General features: G+C 37.6%; 1 protein-coding gene across 1 annotated transcript in view; it reads right to left on the reverse strand.

The window, feature by feature from the left end:
- The window catches only part of LOC128982093 (pecanex-like protein 1), a gene marked incomplete at its 5' end in the record, with an annotated part of 53,684 nt that extends 30,370 nt beyond the window's left edge, over positions 1-23,314 (reverse strand). Inside the window, 14 exons of the mRNA XM_054401136.1 lie at positions 656-2,558; positions 3,061-3,258; positions 3,604-3,703; positions 3,968-4,051; positions 7,685-7,789; positions 8,483-8,593; positions 9,131-9,334; positions 10,290-10,475; positions 11,294-11,479; positions 15,150-15,306; positions 16,570-16,727; positions 17,534-17,635; positions 18,675-18,826; positions 23,136-23,314. Coding sequence (XP_054257111.1) covers positions 656-2,558; positions 3,061-3,258; positions 3,604-3,703; positions 3,968-4,051; positions 7,685-7,789; positions 8,483-8,593; positions 9,131-9,334; positions 10,290-10,475; positions 11,294-11,479; positions 15,150-15,306; positions 16,570-16,727; positions 17,534-17,635; positions 18,675-18,826; positions 23,136-23,314 — 3,825 coding nt within the window. The remainder of the gene's footprint in view (positions 1-655; positions 2,559-3,060; positions 3,259-3,603; positions 3,704-3,967; positions 4,052-7,684; positions 7,790-8,482; positions 8,594-9,130; positions 9,335-10,289; positions 10,476-11,293; positions 11,480-15,149; positions 15,307-16,569; positions 16,728-17,533; positions 17,636-18,674; positions 18,827-23,135) is intronic.
- Positions 23,315-23,632: the final 318 nt, after the last annotated feature.

The following is a 23,632-nucleotide window of genomic DNA, read 5'->3' on the forward strand; positions in this document are numbered from 1 at the left end:
ACCAAGGTTAATGACTTAACTTAATCATCATGATTGTGCAGTAGCCTACTAATTGTATTTTGATGATGTAATATGCAAATTATCACATTAAAGTCCATTTATACAGTTAGTATTAGGCGTTGTTTATGAGTTAGAAATTACTGTTTTATGTCATGTTGGATTAACCGTGTTTTTCAGTTTTCCGTGGTATGTTCAAAATACAATTTGACTATGTTTAAATGTCAATAAATACATTCCTCTGATAATCCGACCATGCTCCCGGTCCCAAAGGTGACAGATTAGAGAGGTTCTACTGTAACTGATTATTTGAGGAATGTAGCTGTAGATTGTCCTTCTCACAGCCATTGACAACACACAAATTACAATGCTGATATATTTCTTAATCACACAGTATTTCTTAACAAATCCTAGACTGTTTACTCTCAACTCTGTTAACAGTAGCATTTGATAAAAAAAACCAGGAAGAGCATGATTTTTGGCTAAAATTCTTACGGTTACTATTTTTACTGTGGGGAGGACTGCCCAACAGGATTACATCATAAGAGGATCTAAAAATGAATAAAGAACTGTGTATTTCTTTTGGTATATGGTATAACGAACTATCTATGCCAACTATATGGTTTTTTTCAATGGTTAAAACAACTTGTAAACTTACAGGATTAAGTTCAGGCTGCAGAGCAGAGAAGACAGTGCTGCAGTGAATGCCAAACACAAAGACTGCAGTTACGGTACATATAATCAGGTCAGACTTCAACCTGCAGTTGACAGTTCTCTGCAGTTTACTAGGTAACGGATCTACTAATTCTTCACTGTTCTCTTCTGCATTTTCCTTCTTATCGGTGGAAGGTATGTTTACAGTGTGCGAATGACTTTTTGTGTCTGGCTTCTTATGTCGTTTATCACGTGGATACTTCACTCTTGTTTCCTTCTTCCGAATTTGTGCTTCTTGTAATTCTTCTTCTCCGGGCCATAAGTGAGTTTTCAATATGTTCCAAATAGGAATGGGATCACTGCTGCTTCTGCTAAGGTGGTACGATGTAGCCATCAGCAGTCCGCAGTAGATTGAGAACAAGATATGTTGGGTGGACTTGACTTCACTGAGACCTCCGTAGGCGAACCCATGAAGAGCGACTACAGCAAGGCAGCTACGGAACACACAATACACTGCTGCTGTGAGAGAAGAAGTGGCGTTCCCTCCAAATATGTGCATGTCTATCTGCTCTAGTAGATACATCGCAAATGTGTTGACTTGAGGGAACAGTCCCAAGCTGAACAGTAGAGGAAACCACAGGATAAAAGTGGAAAGACAGTCTTTCATTAAGTTGAGCAATTCACTACTTCTAATTAACACGCCGTAGAAAGTGAACTCTCTGTTAGTGGCCAGGGCCGCATAATGGAACGAGAGCACCAAGGCACTACACAAACAGAAGAAGACGGGTCTTGAAAACGCTACTATTCTATTGAACCCGTGAGTCGGAGACGCGGCGTCGGGCTGAACGCTTTTGATCAACGAATACTGACAACTAGCGATAACAAAACAAAATATAAAAGCGGGGACATCCCTATAAAACCCTAAATTCAACAAGATAGCTCCTAAGCACGAAACTAGAACAGCGAGGAACAAAGAGAGTAACATTTCAGTCATCGTTAGATTCCTATCTAAAAGGGCCAAGAGAGCTAACCGATCTAGTCTAACTTTGATATAAGAACAAGGTGAGATTTTATACTTGTAATATCTTCTAGGAGTCTTCGGACATTCAGGGAGGCCGATATCAACAGAGTCCATAAACCTAAACCTACTTCTAGTAAGCGTGATATCCGTGTCAGTCTCCCCTTGCGAGCTGGAGGGGGGCGGCACAGGGACAATGGGGTTGGGGTAATCGAAAGAGTTCATCCCTTGATCGTAATAAGGATTCATAGACAGCGACATTGCACCGATATTGTAGTGGTGCGATCTAGATATAATTGGGCTCGACCTAGTTTGCACACAACGTTCAGCCATTGCTTCCGAAAACACTTGGTGGAAAGCTCTTCTGTTGGGGTTGTTGAGGATATGTGTGGCGACCGTTTCCAGCAAGTAGACTCCATTACTGCTTTGATGCAGCTGGTGCAGCTGTGAGGATGACTGTGAGGGGATGGAAGGCAGAGGTCTGACAGGGGAAGGTGCGACCTGTGATACTGTGGTCGTTGTGTTCTGTCCACAGTCTCCACCCACAGACACTGTAGAGTCACTCAAGGACTCAGGACATTGCCACTCCCAGTTATCCAACCAGTTGTTCTCCGACTGACTGTTGTGTCTGCGCAGGATGGAGTGTAACAATTTCCTACTGTTGGGAGCCGTCCTGTGAGGGTTGGCAGTTCCGAGACCCTTCTCATCAAACGTGTAAGTCATCCATTGACCGTTCTCATCTCGGAACACATGGACGGCTCCTTCGCTGGTGTCGTCGTGAGAGGAGGCAAGGTGTGTTCCACTGATCAGAGCTGCCAGCTGGATGGAGCTTTGTGGAGGTTGGGTAGAGGTGGATGGTAAACTTTGCCTCTCTCTAGGACGAGCCATCCTAAAAACATACCATATGACTCTCAACATTAATTAATGGAAAATTAACTGGTTTATGGTTTACTAAGTACATCTTCAATTAGGTGAATGTTAAGGTTTGATAAGTTCTTTTAAGATTTTCTACTAATACTTTTTCCAGAGACACTCAACAAGGTTGCCCAGTGAGAAACATATTGCTGCATTATTAATTAAAAAATAAACATATTAATTACTTCAGGAGTTAATACAAAAACGTGAAAGAATACACTTTACACTTAGCATTCTTAACCTAATGAGGATTTAGGACTACTAAGAATTGTCTATTGACATTTATGTTAGTAGCCTATAATAATGTGAAATAAACAGTAGCCGTTCCTGGTTGTGTATCAAAAACCAACTCATGAATCTCTGAATTATTGATTCTAATTATTTTGTTGGAAACAAAACTGTTAGAAAGAAACCAATTTATGAATTCGACAAAATATATTGGTTTACTCTCTATATCATCGACTCAATTTACTGACCTGTGTGTCTGAGTGGACCGTTTGAGGCGACGATGGCGGTTGCGGCTGCTGCGTCCGTCAGCTCTTGACGGGGGGTCAGGCTCTGCCACGGGTGGGTGGAGCGGCAGGGGGTGAGGCGGGGGGGCCTGGCGGGTAGACAGGAACATGGCCAGCAGGGGAGTGGCAGGGGGCAGCAGCGAACTGAGCTCATTGTTGGACCTACAAACCAATCACAATTACTATGATTAACTCATATTGCGCAAGTACTTACAATTGGGGTGCAGTCAAATAAAAACATATTTGGTAGCTGTATTGAGTATTGAATAAATATTATAATGGCCTTGTTACTGATCCTAGCTGGTTCTTTAGGCTGAATCAATTATAAAAAACATAATGATTCAAGACAGCATGATTCTCCTAAGAAGTCCAACAATACGAAAAAAATCTGTGTTCTGTTATAAGACTTTTGTGTATCAAAAAGCCCTTAAAATATATCAAGTTAGCTTAACTATATTTCTTCAAAACAAATATTGTGATCCACAGTAGCCAGTAAGTATAACATACCCAGATGAGGAGCTGTTCTGTCGTCCAAACTGCTCATTATCCTTGTTGTTGTTGATGTCGTCAGGTTTGACTCCACCAGAAGCTGTGTCCAACGCTTCTCCTACAACACACCATGTTAGTCAGTAGAATCTTCACAATAAATGTAGTGAAGTACAGTTTAAGGTAGACTCCAAACCACTAGCATTGTTATATGGATAAAAGCTAACTATCCATGATGGCGATTGGTGATATTAGATCCTGGACCTTTAGCAAATGATATCAGCTATGCTGCTTTCTTTAATTATGAAACAGTTTTAATAAGAACCCAACAAAGCAGTTAGAGTTAGTTTAGTGGGCAGGTTTGCCGTGACAGGGGTTCTGTTACCTCTCTCCAGCTGTTGACTCCTCTTGGATCGCCATTGGTCCTCGCCAGTCGCCTCTCCACTGTGTTTCCTCTTCTCACTTGGGCCTAAACAATAGTTTATATGTTATACCATGAAACCTTTACAAAACCTTGTTTTTAACAGAGTTGCTGCAATCTTATAAGAACAATACTTACCTGGATTTTAAGTACAATCTTTACGTTAAAGTGTTTTCATTTAAATAATTAACTTAATTAAATGACACATTTAACTGATTATAAGTCTGACTTGTGTACAATTTAGTGGCTACTGCTTTATTATGTTGAATTATTATCACTCAAATTCGAATAGTTTATAGCCATTAAGTACATGTCATACAATAGGCCAGGTCAATGTAGATATACAATTCATAGTATAATGTATATGTACAGAGTCTAGTGTAAATAGGATGAGCACTAATAAACTAATAATACTGGTTTAAACTAACTGTCCTGGTTTCTGACTAGTAGCCTAGTATTAATTAGCACTCATATAAATTTTTTATTATGTCATTATTTTTCATTAAGCTTATTTTAAAACATAGAGAATTTTTCAGTGACAAACATAACATATTCCAACATGCTGGAGACAAACCAATTATATGTAACAAAGTGATTATAAATTTAATTGAAAATACCATTACTCAATGTTAAAAACATATTGGATTTTGAGGTTCAAATTCAGGGGTGGATAAGCAAAATCTTTTCACAAAGAAAGTAGGGATGGACGGGATTGAATTTTTAGTTCGGGACGGGACGGGACGGGATTTTTATTTCCTTCCCGATTTTCGGGACGGGACGGGACGGGATTTTTTTCTGTGCATAAAAAGAAAGTACTGTATTGCAGTTACCAAAAAAGACATACAAAATCAATTTTTACTTTCTCCCCCTATACCATAGTATATGGAGAAAGTATTGTTTTCGTCAAAATTTTCGAGTTTGAGTTTTGAGTGGATATATTCGTTTTGGGTCCCCCTGGACCCAAAAAAGTGGTTTTCAAAGTGATGTCTGTGTGTCTGTGTGTGTGTCTGTGTGTCTGTGTGTCTGGATGTGTACAGAGCTAGAGATTACACCTGTGGTCCGATTTCGATGAAATTTGGTATGTAGGTTCTAATCCATGGTATCTCCAGGCGTTTTTTTTTCAGTTTTGTGAAATTTTGATTTTTAATGGGGATTTTCCCATAAAAACCTATAAAAAACCGGAAAAATCAGATTTTCTCAAAAATGGCCCGAACGATTTTGATAAAAATTTAGTATGTTGTAGCTTTTTAAATTCTGAACAAAATGGTACAAATCCCATTTCTGTAAAAATTACGGTTCAAAAGTTATGGTAAATTATGTTATTTTCCCATAAAAATCCCATAAAATAACGAAAAATAGGATTTTAGACAAAAAAATCCGTTTTTTTTAACATAGTATGTTATGATCCTTACAATTTTGATAGTTTTTCTCATTTCTTAGAAATTTTTATTTTTAATGGATATTTTCCCATAAAACCCCATAAAATGACGGAAAAAAAGATTTTCCCAAAAATGGCCTGAACGATTTCGATAAAAATTTAGTATGTTATAGTCCTTTATATTCTGAACAAAATGGTACAAATCCCATCTCTGTAAAAATTACGGTTCAAAAGTTATTGTAAATTATGTTATTTCCCCATAAAAACCCCATAAAATAACGGAAAATCATATTTTCCCAATATTGGCTCGAACGATTTTGATAAAAATTTAGTATGTTATAGTCCTTTAAATTCTGAAGAAAATCTTACAAATCCCATTTCCGTATATTTACTCTCACCGCTTACACATTATAAAGGTTGTTGACAAACTTATGGGAGAAAGTATGTGTCAGAATGCTGATACCGTTTATTACCATTTGTGGCACTGATCTATAAAAACCAAAAAATGGGTAACAATTTACAGGTACCTATAGAAACTTGTGACTCGCGGGTCACGGGGTGATCGTCTGTATGACTCACGGTCACGGCGCGATCGTCGTCATGACTCGCGGTCACGGCGCGATCGTCGGTATGACTCCGCGGTCACGGGGTTATCGCGGGTATGACTCCACGGTCACGGCGCGATCATCGTCATGACTCGCATTCACGGCGCGATCGTCGGTATGACTCGCGGTCACGGCGCGATCGTCGGTATGACTCGCGGTCACGGCGCGATCGTCAGTATGACTCCGCGGTCACGGGGTTATCGTCGGTATGACTCCACGGTCACGGCGCGATCGTCGTCATGACTCGCGGTCACGGCGCGATCGTCAGTATGACTCCGCGGTCACGGCGCGATCGTCGGTATGACTCGCGGTCACGGCGCGATCGTCGGTATGACTCGCGGTCACGGCGCGATCGTCAGTATGACTCCGCGGTCACGGGGTTATCGTCGGTATGACTCCACGGTCACGGCGCGATCGTCGTCATGACTTGCGGTCACGGCGCGATCGTCAGTATGACTCCGCGGTCACGGGGTTATCGTCGGTATGACTCCACGGTCACTGCGCGATCGTCGTCATGACTCGCGGTCACGGCGCGATCGTCGTCATGACTCGCGGTCACGGCGCGATCGTCGGTATGACTCCGCGGTCACGGGGTTATCGCCGGTATGACTCGCGGTCACGGCATGATCGTCGGTATGACTCACAATCACGGCTCGATCGTCAGCATGACTCCGCCATCACGGCATGATCGTCAGTATGACTCCGCAGTCACGGCGCGATCGTCGGTAGGACTCCGTGGTCACGTCGTGATCGTCGGTATGACTCGCCATCACGGCATGATTGTCAGTATGACTCCGCGGTAACGGCGCGATCGTCGGAGGGACTCCGCGGTCACGGCGCGATCGTCGGTATGACTTGTGGTCACGGTGCGATCGTCGGTATGACTCGCGGTCACGGCGTGATCGTCGGTATGACTCGCCATCACGGCATGATCGTCAGTATGACTCCGTGGTAACGGCGCGATCGTCGGTAGGACTCCGCGGTCACGGCGCGATCGTCGGTATGACTCGTGGTCACAGCGCGATCGTCGGTAGGACTTCGCGGTCACGGCGCGATCGTCGTTATGACTCCGCGGTCACGGCGTGACTGTCGGTATGACTCCGCGGTCACAGCCCGATCGTCGTTATGACTCGCGGTCACGGTGCGATCGTCGGTCCAATAATCGCGGCCACGGCGCGATCGTCGTTATGACTCCGCGGTCACGGCGGAATCGTCGAAATGACTTCGTCTCCTGCGTTCGCGGACCTATCGCTCGCAATAACGGCGTTATCGGCACTCGCGAAGCGGAAAAATCGCCGACGATCGGACCAAATCCCGTCCCGAAAAATTCCCGAGTCAAATGTAATCCCGTCCCGATAATCGGGAATATTTTTTTCCCGAAAAATTCCCGAAATTTCGGGACCCGTCCATCCCTAAAAGAAAGTGTTTCTTCACACAAAGTGCACTTATCTTACTGTAATTCTAATTTCCCCCAATACAAATCTTGTAGTTGCCCCAGAAGGAAACTTCAAGAGCATCCGCTTGTAAAAAACACTCACAGTAACACCAGAATGTAAATTGATAAATGGTTTTTTTATCTTTATAAATGGTTTCTATGTGAATTGTTGTATTTTCACTATTTTTGTATGCCTCTGGGTGCATTTGACTGTGGTGTTCTACAACAACTTATTTACTAAGTACAAGAGCAGATCCACTCACCGCTCCTAGTGGTGTGCTTTTCTAACAGCTGAGCACCCTCGTTGTCTACGCTTGCTGTCGTGTTGGTAGAACTTCCTGAATCATCCCTCCGCTTCGACCTCATATCTGACAACAAACAATATAAAATTAAAGTTGATAGTTCAACTAAAACATATGACCATTATGAACACAATGCTGAAGAGGTAAATACACCTGTGACCTGTGGACGTGGTTTGTGAATGAGTTAAGTTATGTTAAGGAATCACAAAGAAAATATTTACAAGTTTATAATTTACTAATCTAAAATCCAATTAAGATACTCAAGAGTCAATCCTAAAACTATCCATTAATTTCAAAATTTTCCTTGTAACACAAAAATATAAAAATTCCTTGCTAAGTTATGACAATGCATAAAGGTATTATCGGATAATAATATAAACCAAGTCATGATGCTAGTACGTGAACTAGGACATTACGAAACACCCTCTTTTTTACCAAGACTCAACTTAAATTTTCAACTAATTCTCATTCATTTCTAAGGTTTTACAATTTCACGGACTATACCCCTGCCTATGAAGTTGCTTAATTAGACATTAGATAGAGACTACTCAAAGGTTTCATGTTCTTTACATTCAGGTTCATGTTTTCAATTAAATATGACTGGAGAGTTTTTAAGTCAAGGCTATTTATTTAATATACACTGGTCACAGATAGCTGGAATCAGTTTTGAACCATCAAAGCTATTAATTTCTCAAGATTTAACGGGAATTATTAAACAACATACGATGATTCTAATCCAAACAAAAACAACAAACTTACAGTTAGGTGGGCTGTTAGATGTGTCTGAGGTTGTATCGTCAGACAGAGTTTCTGACACTCCCAGGGTGTAGTGCCAGTGGGGTGGAGCAGGCACCACTTCATTGAGAACACCTGCTGAACATATGGAAATCATTAGGCCTTACACAGGTTACAGAAGACTGTCACAATACTGCATAGGCTTATTTACTAAAATAATTATGAGATAACTCTGTTGTTTTTCTACAGCTTATCTTTTACTAGGATAATATTACAAAATCTAAATGAACAACTTCTGGCGAACTCCACCATGAGGAATATTTAATGACTACTTGACATTCTTCAGACCTGATGATGTGCTCCTTGCGAAGCACAAAACAGCTGTAGTCACAACAAACTACAAAGGATCGTTTTGGACAAAGCGTGATTTTCCTACCTCAATCACATTACAATTTTCAATAAAAGTTTCCCAAAATAATTAAAATCCATTTCCATTAACTGTTTACTGTCTACCGTTTTCCGTCTCTTTTTTACTATCCGACTGTGGTTAAACACTCAACTGAAAGATCAGCTTAAGATCAGTAGGAGTAGAGCAAGCAAAAAAGGGACGTTACAAAAAGCCTTATTGTATTAGGTATATAAATTCAGTTTCTTTCCCAGATCAGCACTTACTATCTGTAGTTGTACAGGGCTCGGTGTCACTCTCAGGCTCAAACAGCCATTTGAGGCCACACAAGTGCGGACCGTCAGGAGACGTCTGGTTATCACTCTCTCCACCTTTCTCTGCTTCTTTTTCATTCTCCTCCTCTACTTCTCCTGCCTTCTCGACCTCTCCTCTATCCTCTTCTTCTTCATTAGACTGTTGTTTTTTAAAAGCTGAAAAGTAACATACTAACTTAATAAAGTAAAAATAATTTATTTGCATGTCTGAAAAAAGGAATAGTGTAAGAAAATAGCTATGAGCCTATACAGGGTGGTGAAAAGTCCTGGGACAGCTTAATATTTTTTTACCATTACAGATTTTTACCTATACAAGTTGGTACACTGTTACTGGGCATAAAACACTATTTTACTACAACTTCAATGACCTACCACTTCAGGGGGACTGCAAGAAGTCAGAAGAAAATCTTAAATGTAAGCATAGGTTAATGTGCACATCAAATTAAATGTCTTTGTAAGTAAAATACAATGCCGCAAACCCAAACTCAAACGGACAACTGAGTCCAAAATTACAGCTATTCAAAGATGCATTGAATTTGTAATTTTATACACTAACCTCTCAGGGGCCCATTAGGATTCGGAAAATCAAAAACTATGCATAGGTCGATATGCACATAAAATTAAAGGGCTTTATTAGAAGAATACAATGCCGAAAATTTGAGCTCAAAATAACAACTGAGTAAAAAATGGCAGCCGTTCAAAGATTCAAAATGGCAGATTCAAGAAATCTTTGAACGGCTGCCATTTTCAACTCGGTTGTCCATTTGACTTCAAATTTGCGGAATTGTATTCTAATAGTACCCAAAGACCTTTAATTTGATGTGCATATCAACCTATGCTTCTATTTAAGATTTTCTTCTGACTCCTTGTGGGCCGTCCCCCTAAAGTGGTAACGGCTCATTGAAGTTTTAGTTAAATCGTGTTTTATACCCAGTAACAGTGTATCAACTTAAAAACCTCGATCTGTAACGGTTAAAAAAATATTAAGCCGTACCGGGACTTTTCACCACCCCTGTATATCAAATTAACAGTTTCAATTCCTGAAATCCAAGGATTGTATTAAAGCTTCGGGATTGAGACCCCTATACCACTGATCTGGTGACTCACTCACCCTGATTGGTCGCCGGCTCCGGTCTCCCTCCCTTGCCATCCCACTCTCCCTCACTGCTCCCCCCCTCCTCTCCCCTCTGCACCTCTCCTTCACTGCCAAAGTGTTTCTGGAACAACGACTGACACACCTTCTCCAAGCTGCTGGTAGTGCTGCTAGGCCCTCTCACAAGCAAGGGCGACTGGCTTCCTGCAACATCAAAGAGATCATCCAACTATTCTTCAACTGTTTTGTGGCTGGTGGCATTAGAATCCATAGTGTATTTGGTGTCAACAGCAACGTCTGTTGGAGATTAAACTTTTACTTGGAAGAGGCTTCATGAGTTGGTTTACTCACTGCACTGCTATTAGGTAGGGTAAAATTTGTGACACCCTCCAATTAGTGCCTCATGTCAGAAGCAGACCTGGTGTTCATTTTAAGTCAGGTATACTGAGCATTAATTCTGGTTTTCAGTGTAGTAATCACTCATCATTAGTAATCATTACATGGTAGCCATCACCTTTGATTGTACAAACCTCTATCAGACAAAAATCTACATGGGATGTTTTGTTAACACAGCAGCATAGCATCGACATAGATTCCTACCATGTCAATAAAGTTGCTGGCCTAATCAAAAAGAGGGTCAATTCTGGACCTAGGTGCCAATTTTAAATTGGCTATTAATTAATTATGCAATCTAACAAATGGTTGATGTTACACAAGACCAGGGTTTGGACCGTTCCCTTATAAAAAAAAATAAAAAATTCCAACTGTGTAAACAGACTAAATGAAAAGGCCTAGACTATACAGTATATATTTCTGATTGATCTTAATACATGGATATTGGTTGATTAACAGTTTCTATAGTGTCTGATTCAAGTGTTAAATGTAATCTTATCATAGTTGCTGGGTTTGCTAGAACTGTGTCAACTATCAAGGGCATTAGAGGTCAAACTTAGCATAGGTTTACAGTGACTTAATTTAATTACATGACACATTTAATTTGATACATGACACTGGTTGCTTACCAGTAGGTTCATCATCACTGTCCACTGCATGCGAGGGCTCATCGCTCTGCTCTGCTATTGGGTAGACAATCTCACTACCGTAGCCGTAGTATGGACAGAGCAGTCTGTTGCGCAACACCATACTACTGGCCTCAGAGTTGTGTCTCCAGCCATTGCCACTGGGCCGCTGTTTCCAGTAGACTAGGCCTGTACAATAGGGTAAAGTTTTGAGGTGTTATTCCGTAAATCCCAAATCTATGATTATAAGACAATTTCTAAGCTTAAGACTTTTTGGGACCTGGAATCTGATTGTCCCTATGAGAAAGTAGACACAATATTCGTTATAGTTCTGTGTGAGGTTTTCCCCTTGTGATGTTCCAGTTTTAGCTGAGATTGTGTTATGATCTTGGTATGTTTTAGAACTTTCTCACATATTAACAAGATTAGGCCTCAGAGCAACAAACTTAAGAAAAACTTGTTTTTTTCCTAATCATGATGTAAAATTAGAGATGGGCCGATACCAAAAATTGTCGATACCGATACCGATACCACCAAAGTACTCTCGATACCTATCGATACCGATACTTCCGATACCTATCTTTTTTGCACAGTTTCTTCCACTAATAATATTATAAACTGTTATATCATAAAAAAACACAATATGTATGTGTATCAAACTTATATTTTGGTGTTAAACGTTTATTATTAATTGTAAAAAAAAAACAATTGCAAAAATATGGAACTAATTGTGTTTATTTTAAAATAGGCCTACTGTAAATGTTTCAATTTGACTAAGGCATGAGATTTAATAAAGTTTCCTCTAATTTATAAATAGGCTTATATAGAAACAGTTATATATCTTCAAAATTTGCTTAACTATGAAAAAGTCACCAAGTCTAGCTGAAAACACATTCATAAATGAGGATATTTTTGAAATACAGAATAACTAATCAAACAACCTTTTCATTTTTAACATTTTTATTTCTTAACTTTTCTTCCTTGAAAATGTCAACAGTTTTTCACTTATTTTTAATAAAGATTATCACTTATAATTTCTCGAAAGAAATCTACGTGTGAGCTTGAGCTATGAAGAGCAGACAAGAGACATATGTCACTGCCACAAAAACTATTCTCTACTGTGAATGAATGAACTGAGTATTTATTTAGTGTGAAGCCCCGCCCACCTTCTAACGGGACATGGGGTAGGAAAAGAGAAAGTTTGCTCTAAAGCCTGGTTCACATGCCCTCCCTTACCCTTGGCGTCAGTCGCTTGCAGATTTTCATTACACAAACGTTTCTGAGTGTTGATTATTTTAAAACACTGTAAATGTTTGAATTTGACTATGATGAGATCTAATAAAGTTTCCTGTAATTTATAAATAGGCTTAGGCCTACAAGTATTAATCTAAGTCATTTGACAGTTTTTGTATTTATTTTTAAAAGCAATTGCAGTTATACTTTAAAAAAAAACTACAAACATCTTGACCTATAAATACTTTTTGTAAGGAGAGTATTTTCTCTATAGTGAGTAAAAACGATCGTGGTCAAGGAATGACTGTGTTAAAACAGCACACTGTCAATTTTTACAAAAGTATTTTGACTGAAACCTGGTATTTTTTAAAGAGATTGTAGAATAAGTCAACGTCTGTGGAGAAAAGTAATAGATAAATTTTAACTTTACCCTACAATAAAGATTATGTTTTGGGACTAGAATCTCCATAAGAGTGATTTTATAAAACATGCCATAGTTTTATTTAGTAAAAAAAGTGTTTGACTATGTTCCCGATGATACCAAGAGTATAGGTTCGGCAGAGTGGATTCAGTGTGAACCGGCCTGCCTGGCCCTTATGCACGACGTCAATATATCTTCCGTGTAGGGGTGTCAAAAATGGATGGGAACAATCGATGTTTTGAACCTGTCTGTAACTAACCTAGTTTTTTTATACTTAAATACTCATTATGCATAAACGAACACGTACTACATATCGGATCTCGAATCACGATAAATTATCGATACCCTTCCCACCCACAATAAGCAGTAAGCACATAAAACGATGTCTAAGCAATCGTCATTTGCTCCATTGAAACACGAAAGTCGATTGGCTGACATGGTAGTGCATTGTCGCCTCCTGACCAATGAGAACTGTTGTTACATACTTTTATTGTCAACATTCACCCTTCGTTATAACATTACAAAATCTACATGGACTAAGGCTTATGATATGTTTCAATAAAAGCATTGTGTCATAGTAGCACTTAAAACTTCACTTAACTCTTTAATCAGGTAGATTGTACAGATAAATATGGACCTACTTTTTGGCGCAATATAAAGCAAGCCTAACCATACGACAATGACGATGTTAAAGTTTAATGGTTGAATATTGCAGGGAGGAAACTGAACATTTCGACGTGTTTATGTTATTTATTTTGTACTAAAAATAAAAATAATACATCTAAATGTCTAACTTATTGATACAGACATTGTTTAGTATAATTAATTTCGTGTTGGCAGGACATTCGCGCGCCGGTTGTCTCATGAGTTGAGTCTGACATCTTGAAATGTAGATTGTGTTGTGCAATGAGCTGAAGCTAAACAATGTCACCGGCACCGTCGCTGTTTTGAACTAGGTAGTTTCTAAGTTGGCTATGAAAATTGTTAACCGTGATTACAAAACTAATACTGTAGCTATAAAGTTAATAAATGTTAAAATAAAATATTTATCCCTGTCGGTGTCATCGGAATCGACTTTTGACAATCGAGTCTTGGTACCGAACCGATACCAATGTCCAGTGGTAACCAATGGATGGTGGTATCGTTGACGATAATCGACACATCCCTTTTTAGAATCAAATTTAAATTTCAATGCATCGCACTCGCTGCACACCACTACCTATCACTATCACCCAGTGTCAGCTGTCGCTGTCAGTGAAATGGATGACGCAAGCGATGTCTAGGTTGCCGATTATTATTAGGCCTAGTATGTCAATATTGAAAGGGGTTAAGGGATTAAATAAAACTCAGACATTTTCTTTCTTATTCTTTACTTGTCAAATATCAACGAAATCGGCTTAACCTCTACTACTCGACTCGAGTTGCGAGTATATTTAACTAAGTAGGCAAACAGCTAGGATTCGTAACGGCAACGGCAATTTACCCGCTCGGCGCTCTGACTGAACTGACTTAATCCGCTCCGCACCGATTCGTAGCATTCAGTGGTTCAGTGTCAGTATCGAACCCAAAACAGGCAAGTATCGAGTATCGACGCTACCTCGATACCGCTGGTATCGAGATTATTTTGGTATCGAGTATCGGTATCGGCCCACCTCTATGTAAAATGTTCACAATAATTCCTCAGAAAACATAAACTTGCCATCACCAAAAATTAGCTTCAAACTTAAGAAGAGTATGAAAAGTAACTTATGTTATCGTGAGTAAAATCTTGTTTTCAGCAATTAAATATTTGAAGAGTGCTCAGTGATTAAACAAGGTTAGGTCAGTTGAATGTCTATCCAAGTGGTCTTATATATTTAAGTGAACTCCATCTACTTATCAAATGTCAAGAGGAGTAAGTTCATCTATGCCATTACTAGACATCTTTAAGGGAGTTGGTCTCCCTACTTCTTTGAAGTCTTAATGCCTTGTGCCTTTGATATGAATAAAAATACTTTTAGCATTAACAGACAAAAATGTCAACTCAATATTGAATATAGGATCTAAATCAATGCTTAAAGTTTTAAAAACAACATTTTTGCTGAATACAACTTTTTGGCAGTAATAATTAGTACCATGACACATGTAAAGTTTTAGTTCATAGTTAATATGTCAAGATTTCTTGGTAACTATACCCAGACAGACGGATTTAACTAGTAGACCTACCTTTGTGTATGGTGGGTAGTGAGTCGTTGTGGGTCAGGCCCAGTTCCAGAGACCCTGTGGGTTTAATAGGGTCTGTCGTCTCACTCAGCCCAGCACCAGAACTGTTAGAGTAGTGTCTTCTACTGGACAACCTGGAGTGGCCGACCCTAACACACTCCTGCAATGGCAAACACACATGATAAAGGCCTATCTGTAGTCTACCATGAACCTTTTCTGTTAGTTCACTACCTCTGTTTTTTTTTTTGTTTTTTTTTTTATAATTATTACAAATCTTATTTGGGGTTAGGATAATTTAGATGGGGTTGGGTTGGGTTGGAACCGAGGCATAACCTAATCCTTAGCTGATTGTTTACTGTAACATTCAACTATAATGTGGTTGTAAATTAACAGACGTTAACTGTACTCCTGAGTTTTGTTTGATAAATCGAGTTAAAGAACAATCTGATGGATTGAAAAGATTTAGCTCTGAAGGTGACGATTGTTCAAAAAATATTTTGACTAATAAAATTTCAAACTGTTTAACTGATGTTTAATTAGGCCTACTTTATTATTCACTAGCTGTAACCCGCGGGCTTTGCCCCGTTTAACTTCTTAATTTTCAAGATTATCTCGTGATTCAATAATTCCATTTCTCATAAGGTTAACATGGGAAACTCCAGAGCCACTGGGGCGGAGCCCGAAAGGATTTTTGAAATAAGAATATGCCTATATGTTAATCGGGAATGTGAGCTATCATCATGCCAAATTTCAGCCCAATCCGACCAGTATTTTTCGAGTTTACTTTTCCCATACACACATACAGCAACCACCTCTTTTTTATAATAGTATATAGATAGATTGCTGTGCTATAATAACACAATTATCAGTAAGAATGAGAGGAGTGGTGAACGATGGAGCGAATAGAGAAGGAAGTTATAGCTGGACAACGTTATAGCTCCCACTCCCATTAGGTTTCAGTTACAGCTCTGATACCAAGCACTGGCCTAAAATATCATTAGGTATAAATTTTTCAACAAATCTAAAAATAAGAACTGATATACTAGTGGCCATGGACACAACATCAATTCTGGATTTTGATGATCAGCAGATATTTTCAAATATGGTGATTAACTTAATAATAGTGTTTTTTTTTTTACTCTAAAAATCATTTTAGGAAAAAAAGGGATTATCGGTATACTGTAATTGTATATTGGTCTGTTAGCAGGTGAGTTAAATCTCAAGTGCCCAAATATAGACACGGGCACAAATATAGGCCTAAAAAAGGGTGTTTTGGGCTTCTGGGGGACATCAAAATGAAGGAGTAAACCGGTCTCAGGTACAGGTCTCACCATGAGACATAATAATGATAATAGCAGGATGGTAATAGCTTATTTGACACAGGGGAAGTCCACTAAAAAGATTCCTTATTTATTTAACTTACAACCGCGGCCAGCGTAGTGTCTCCGGGAGAGTCCACAGAGTTGTGTCTGGAAGTTCGTCTCCGGACACCTCCGCAGTTTCCACTACCACTGCCACTGGGGGCTTCTGTCACAGAGGTCGACGGCTCCCCCTTCCCCCGCCCCCTCCTACTGCTCTCATCTGTCGTCATAAACAACATCAGTAACACTTGTAGCTTACACAAACTAGTTACGTGAACAAGCCAGTGGGAACTGCAATGATTAGACAGTCAAGGTGGTCAGTTACTAATCAGCAAATGTCTGGCTTATTAGCCCAGGACACTACAAGTAAGCTACTGAGTACCTACCGTAAATTTGTAACATTCACTAAAAAACTAGAACAGACAGAAATCGCGTAGCTTTCAACTGTTAACAAAATTTCAAACATTATCATATGTTTTAAAAGATCCAAATTAAATTTATAGGGAACAATATTTTTGTTATTTATTCCTGTGTATCTACGCAGCTACGCCATTAAAACTTTTTTACATTTTTTTTTAGGGAATGAATGGTACAAATCAAAATCTTTTTACTACATGTAACGTTGACCTTTTTGTTAGGTAGAATCAATAATTTATAGAACAATGACAAACAGAATCTGAGTTTAGTAACAATCTCGCTTGGAATCTAGCAAGCCCATTCAATTACTTAACAAATTATAAGGTCTATTCAGCAAAATTTTATATATGTATACATTGGTAATAATCTGAAGATGTTTTAGCCTGAACAAACATTGCTAACTCTTTGAATAAAAAGGTCTTTAACTCATTCCGATAAAAAATATCTTATTAAGAAGTTCAAAAATAGCCTATGTGCACATTTTTTTAATAAATAATCTTTTGCAGACTTCTGTTTACTAAACCTTATCATACAGCTAGTGGAGTAAGCACTGACCAGGTGATTTTAAAGCTATCCTCAGAGTTTAAAAGTAACATCACAGTAAGTTACCTTTGGACTCAGTTGACTGACTAGAATGAGGTTTCTCTATCACAACACTGACCCCTTCACTACTTTCTGAGCTGTTTTTGCGATGCACATCGACTTTTAGGTCTGAAACAAAAAAGTTAAAAGCTGGAAAAATCTCTATCATAAACTATTTGACAAAATTCAACAGGACCTGACTATAAAACCAAACTAATAAATCAAGCATCAGAAGCGTGAACATCTCTCATCTTAGCAACCAAAACGTGAATATCTCCCGCGTTTGCAGCGACATTGTGAGCATCTTCAGGGGTCACGGAGAAATTGTGGATATCTTACAATGGCGAGGACAACATCATTGTTTTTTATTTTTTTTTTTATTTACAGAATGCCATTACATCATAAAATGACAGCACATTTGTCAATGCATTATAATACTTAAATATAAATAGTATAAAATCCAAATAAAAATAATTTCAACACTTAACCCGCCCAATTTCCACTTAAAAATTTGTTTAAAGAATAAAATGTTTTTGTCACTCATGATCGTAATGAAATCGCAAACGGTTGCAACAAATTCCTTCCCAAGAAAATCCTGAATTAATGTAATCCCGCTCGAAGACCGGGATCCGTCTGTCACTGTTGTTTTACATCTAAATACAGTACACATTGAAGTCTACATTCAAAACACACATCTACATTCATACAGCCTACATTGAAAATGCAGAGTTAATAATAAAAGACAGAGCCAAAATAGCTTCGTTTATAGTGAAAACTATCCAAGACCTATAATTTTAAAGAAACTTATGGCAGCTAAATCAAGAAATTTTTTTAAATTTTTTTTTAAACAGGATAGGTACCTTAAATCTTGCCTAGCTCCTCGGGCCCAGCGTAACCTAACCTTATACATATAGACAATTGAGTAAGGCTGCATCCAGCACTACATTTTTATTTCTTTATCAATTTTGACTCTTTTAAACCTTGGAAAAACCTAAATTTTGTTTCTTACACAAAATTATTGTCATCTTACAAAATCCTCAACCGATCCCAATAAAGGTAATTGTTCTTTTAAGTGTAGGTGAAAAATGTAAAAAAAAATTCCAGAGCAAAAAACTAGCATCACAAACTGATACCTACTTATTGAGATCAGAACTATTATGCACATTACCGATAGTAGGAGGGTCGGTGCCTGTCGCCTGGTTGTAGTCTGTGCTCTCGTTGCTGTCCTCTGAACCGATGGTAGCCTCAATCGAAGATGTCCTAGGACTGCCGTGGGAAGTCTTCAGCACCTGCAGCTCAATACTCTCCTCAGGACGGTTACTGAAACATCGCGTGTTATTAGAAATCATATTCTGCAACTGGAACATCAAATATTAATATCTATCACGAGTTAGTCTGCAGTGTGATCAGCTTGGTAAGTAATATTTACTATTGCGGACAATGACACACTTTGTATACATTTTTTAAAGGTGAATAAGAATGCTGGGTGAATGGAGGATGAAGTGTGATGATCTTGGCTTTACTACTGTAGAATAGAAAACAGGTGATTTTTACTATACAAAAAAGGGCTTAAAAATAAAAAGACCAACTATATGGGACTAAGGAAAAGAAAGTGAAATATAAATTAGAAAATGAACCCAAATCTATATATTTTTACACGTTGCATGAACACATCTACTATGTTTTGTATGGAGAGGAAGAATTTAAAGTTTTGAACAATGACCAATGTAAGCTGCCAAAAATCGCCATAATCTTTTCACATCAACGTGTCACATATAAGTTCAAGGCAAATGACCACGATGTATTTGTGATCACGAGAGATAATAACGACGTAGTCAATGTTGCCACAATCACAGGGGATGACCATGATGTTGCTATGATCGTTTCAGGTAACGACGATGTTACTATGATCGCAGTATATGACTAAGACGTTACCATGGTGACAGGAGATGATCTAACACGGACGTTTTTAATACTATGTATATATTGTAAAAGAGAAATTTGCAAATTTTCTATTGGGCTCAGGCAACGACACACTGCCATCCAGAAACTGCAACTAAACTGCATTTGTGTTATTGTATTTTTATTAGGGATGGTCTAGTCTCGAAATTTCGGGAAATTTTAAATCTCGTTACACGAGACAAGATTTCTTTTTGGCCAAGATTTTTATCAAGACGAGAATAATAAAAAAAATAAATAAAAAAAAAAAAAATTAAAAATGCCTGCAGAAAGTCAATGCAATACCCTGCACAATACAGGAGCGTGTTGTAGTTGCGTTTCCTTTGCGAAGGCGTTCTTATTTAATTAATTCTTTAAATGTAAATATTACTTTAATTATTTTAATAATATAACTTTAATAACATTTGAGAAGTTTTGTTAAGTGTAAGCAGTGTGAGGAATGTTTTATTACTATAAATACCCCCGCCGCAGCAAACCTGCCGACTAAGCGAATTTCCATTTGTCTGAATTGATTTTCAGTTAAATATATTTTAATAACATTAGGTTTAACGAGTACCTAGGTTTGCTGCTACAAGGAAACTAATAAAGTGTGTTTTTGAGTAAAATATTGATAGCTTAGTACAAAATAAATAAATTTTCCAAGTTTGATCAAAACATATCCATAAACAAGCAAACTACAACACTTGACAATATTCTCCAAGAGAATAACATGGGAATTTTAAATTTACAATTTTTTTAATTTTCTCCGTTACTAACAATCGAACAAAAATACTTTTATATACTAAATTATTTGTTTTTTTAAGCTCTTTAAAAAGGTCTAAAGAGAAATCGGGAAATTTTGTGTTTTGAGGGTCAAAAGTGAGAAAAACCAATTTTTACCCCATAAAACCCCCCGTAAAGCCCCGTTCCCATGGTCCGATTGTGCTGGTTCGCGAACTCATTCAAGTTTATCCCGCTTTACACCTTTAAACCAAATTTCATCAAAATCGGACAAAAATTACTCAAGTTATCGCGTTCACGGACGTATATATATATATATATAAGTCTATATATATATATATATATATACTAGTTAACCGCCCGTGCTCCGCCACGGGAATTTTGTCAGCAATAAAAGAAATAATAATTAACAAATACTGTTTACCTTGGTATTCTATTTTGGGGTTGTTTAATTTTTTACATGAAATAGAACTGATAGTTTGCCTGTATAAACTATTTTATGTTAATCAAACCGATATATTATTTTAACCAAATGAATGTTTTATATTAATTCGAGTTTCATTTGAAAAATAAATAGTATACGAACTGGGCAATGCTGATAACCTAATAAGCAGCTATTTATGCTATTTAGATAATTTGCTCAAGTATCTTCCTAAATTCGTCGTTTTTTTTTTAGCGAATTTCCCTATAGGGAAGTAGCTATTTAGCGAATTTCCCTATAGGGAAGTAGCTATTACCGTAGGTCTCATGGTAAGACTTAGGCCCGGGACCGATTTACTTTTTCATTTTGATGTCCCCAGAGGCCAAAAACACCATTCGTTCAAATTTTTATATATGTATATATATATATATAGATTTATATATATATGTGTCCGTGAACACGATAACTTGAGTAATTTTTATCCGATTTTGATTAAATTTGGTTTTAAGGTGTAAGGCGGGATAAACTTGAATGAGTTCGCGATCCAGCATGATCGGACCATGGGAACAGGATTTTATATATATATATATATACATATATAAAAATTTGAACGAATGGTGTTTTTGGCCTCTGGGGACATCAAAATGAAAAAGTAAATCGGTCCCGGGTCTAGGTCTTACCGTGCCACCTACGGTAATAGCTACTTCCCTATAGGGAAATTCGCTAAAAGTCAAAACCAGTAACTATTTTATAAAAATTAATTAATATTGATTTTATTTTATGATTTATTTTATTTTAGGATAAGTTGAACTCTATCCTAACTGATATCACTATGTTTCCTAATCGTAGGCATTTTTAATAAGTTAGGCGTGATTAATAAAAAAATGTTATGCTGATGTTTTAAAAGATTGTAAATATTCTTGCCTATTATCATTATTTTTGTATTTAATTCTTGGGATTGGTAATTGATAAAAATCTGAAATGGAACAGTCACGTTGATAAGTTACTTGCCAAAATCACATCAGGATTATTTGCTTTATCTAGATTGAAACCCTTGTGTGAAAAACAAACTCTAAAAGTTATATATTTTTCATAGGCCTATATCCACTCAAGTATATCTTTTGGGATTTCACTTTATGGTGCAACTAGTGATTACAATTTGAATTCTATTCTAAAAAAGCAAATGAAAGCTATTAGAATTATCTGCAATTTAGATTTTGAAACTTCTGTTAATAAAGAACATTTTAAATCAGAAAATATAATGACAATTTACGGAATGTACGTTTATGAAACAATTTTATCAGTAAAGGACAGACTTCATGATTTGGAACGAGTTGGGGATAGTCATAATTATTTCACCAGAAATCGGGAAAACCTTGCAATTGGCCACCATAGTCTAAAACTTTTTGAGAAAAAACCCATGTATGCGGGATCAAAATTTTATAATAATCTCCCAATCGAAATTAAATCAGAGACTTCCAAAACAATATTTAAAAATAAATTAAAGAGATTTCTCATCAGCAAGGCTATTTTTTCTTTTGAAGAGTTGAATAGTATTTGAAGTCAAAAACAAATTCAATTTATGTATTTTTTGTTTAGACTTAAAAAAAAAAATAAGTTTGTGAAATTTTATTTTTATTTCATTATGTTAGAAATGTATTTAATAACTATTAGGCCTACTTGCAACTGTTAACACTATTCAATGTATTATGTACATGAAATGAATAAAGTAGTTTTGAATTGAATTTGAATTGAATTGAAACAGTAATCTAACAAAGTTACAAAATCAGGTAAAAATTTTGAACGTGCATTTCCCGTTGTGTATGAGAAGGGAAATCCCGTCTCGATCTTGTCTCGAAATTTTATGAGATATAAAAAATCTCGTCTCGTCTCGTCTCGTCTCGTCTCGAACTAAAAATCCAATCTCGTCCATCCGTAATTTTTATGTGTTTTAGGAATGGATCATCAGGTTAATGATATATTCAAGTAAAACATTAAACAATAATAAGAGTGAAATCTGCAAAAGCAAATTCTGAGTTCACTAAACAGATATTGTTTCAAAACAAACCAATATTGTATGTACCCCGAAAAGGTACCAGTTTAAGTAAGGGGTTTTTATAGAATCAGTTAAAAGTAACGATTGTTCTTAGCAATCCCAGTTCCCTGATGAGTTTCCTGAAGGCCTTAAAGGAAGGAATCCCAATGGAACGCGGTACGCGGAAGGCAAGGAATGCAACTGATAACAGAAGTTATTCAAACGCCCTCAATCTATGACATTCAATAATTACTACTTTTGGATTTTCTAATTTATTTTTCACTATTGAATCATATATTTTAGATCATCTGACCCTCACTAGGTTCACAAGATCCAAAGTCCAAAGGGCAGTCTCTTTCAAAAGTTAACAAAACTTTACTTCTGGTAAAGACTGTAATTTTGGAACTATTGATTTTGAGTTTTGTGAAATGCTTCCTACCTTCCATTCCTAGCAATATTTTCATTAACAGTTAGCCTACTTTTCGTTATTCTACCTGTTGTTGCTGACTGGTTGCCTCCTCCGTTCTGCTTCTGTCCGATCATCCTCCGCCTCAATGATGCATTCCGAGGTGTCATACATGTGATGGAGAGACAGGTTGACAAACTTGAGCACAGTGAAGAACACACCCACGATCACACAGTACAATGCCCACACGTACACACTCGACACATACTGCAACATCAATTAATCAATCTAAGTTTATAAAAATTGTTTTTAGTTTAAAAACTTATGGCAGTTTGTAATAGAGCCCTTCAAGGGTAGGTTAACATGGCCAATGTTGGTTTAATAGTCTACAGTTATTTGCCTATTTATAAAGGGAAAAAACATTCATGGCCCTTTTAGCCTTACAACAAAAATGATTTAGTTAGTAGCCTACAGATGATTGGGAGTATGGGATTGCTCTCGTCACCAGTTAGGTTAGGATAGAATGTTTCCCTAAGGCACTCTCAAGGCCAAGGTGACTTCATTAGAAAACTCACTTCTTTATGA

The sequence above is a fragment of the Macrosteles quadrilineatus genome, unplaced genomic scaffold (genome assembly GCF_028750875.1).
Source record: "Macrosteles quadrilineatus isolate MER2022 unplaced genomic scaffold, UCM_ALF_1.0 Scaffold_107__1_contigs__length_349487, whole genome shotgun sequence".
NCBI lineage: Eukaryota > Metazoa > Arthropoda > Insecta > Hemiptera > Cicadellidae > Macrosteles > Macrosteles quadrilineatus.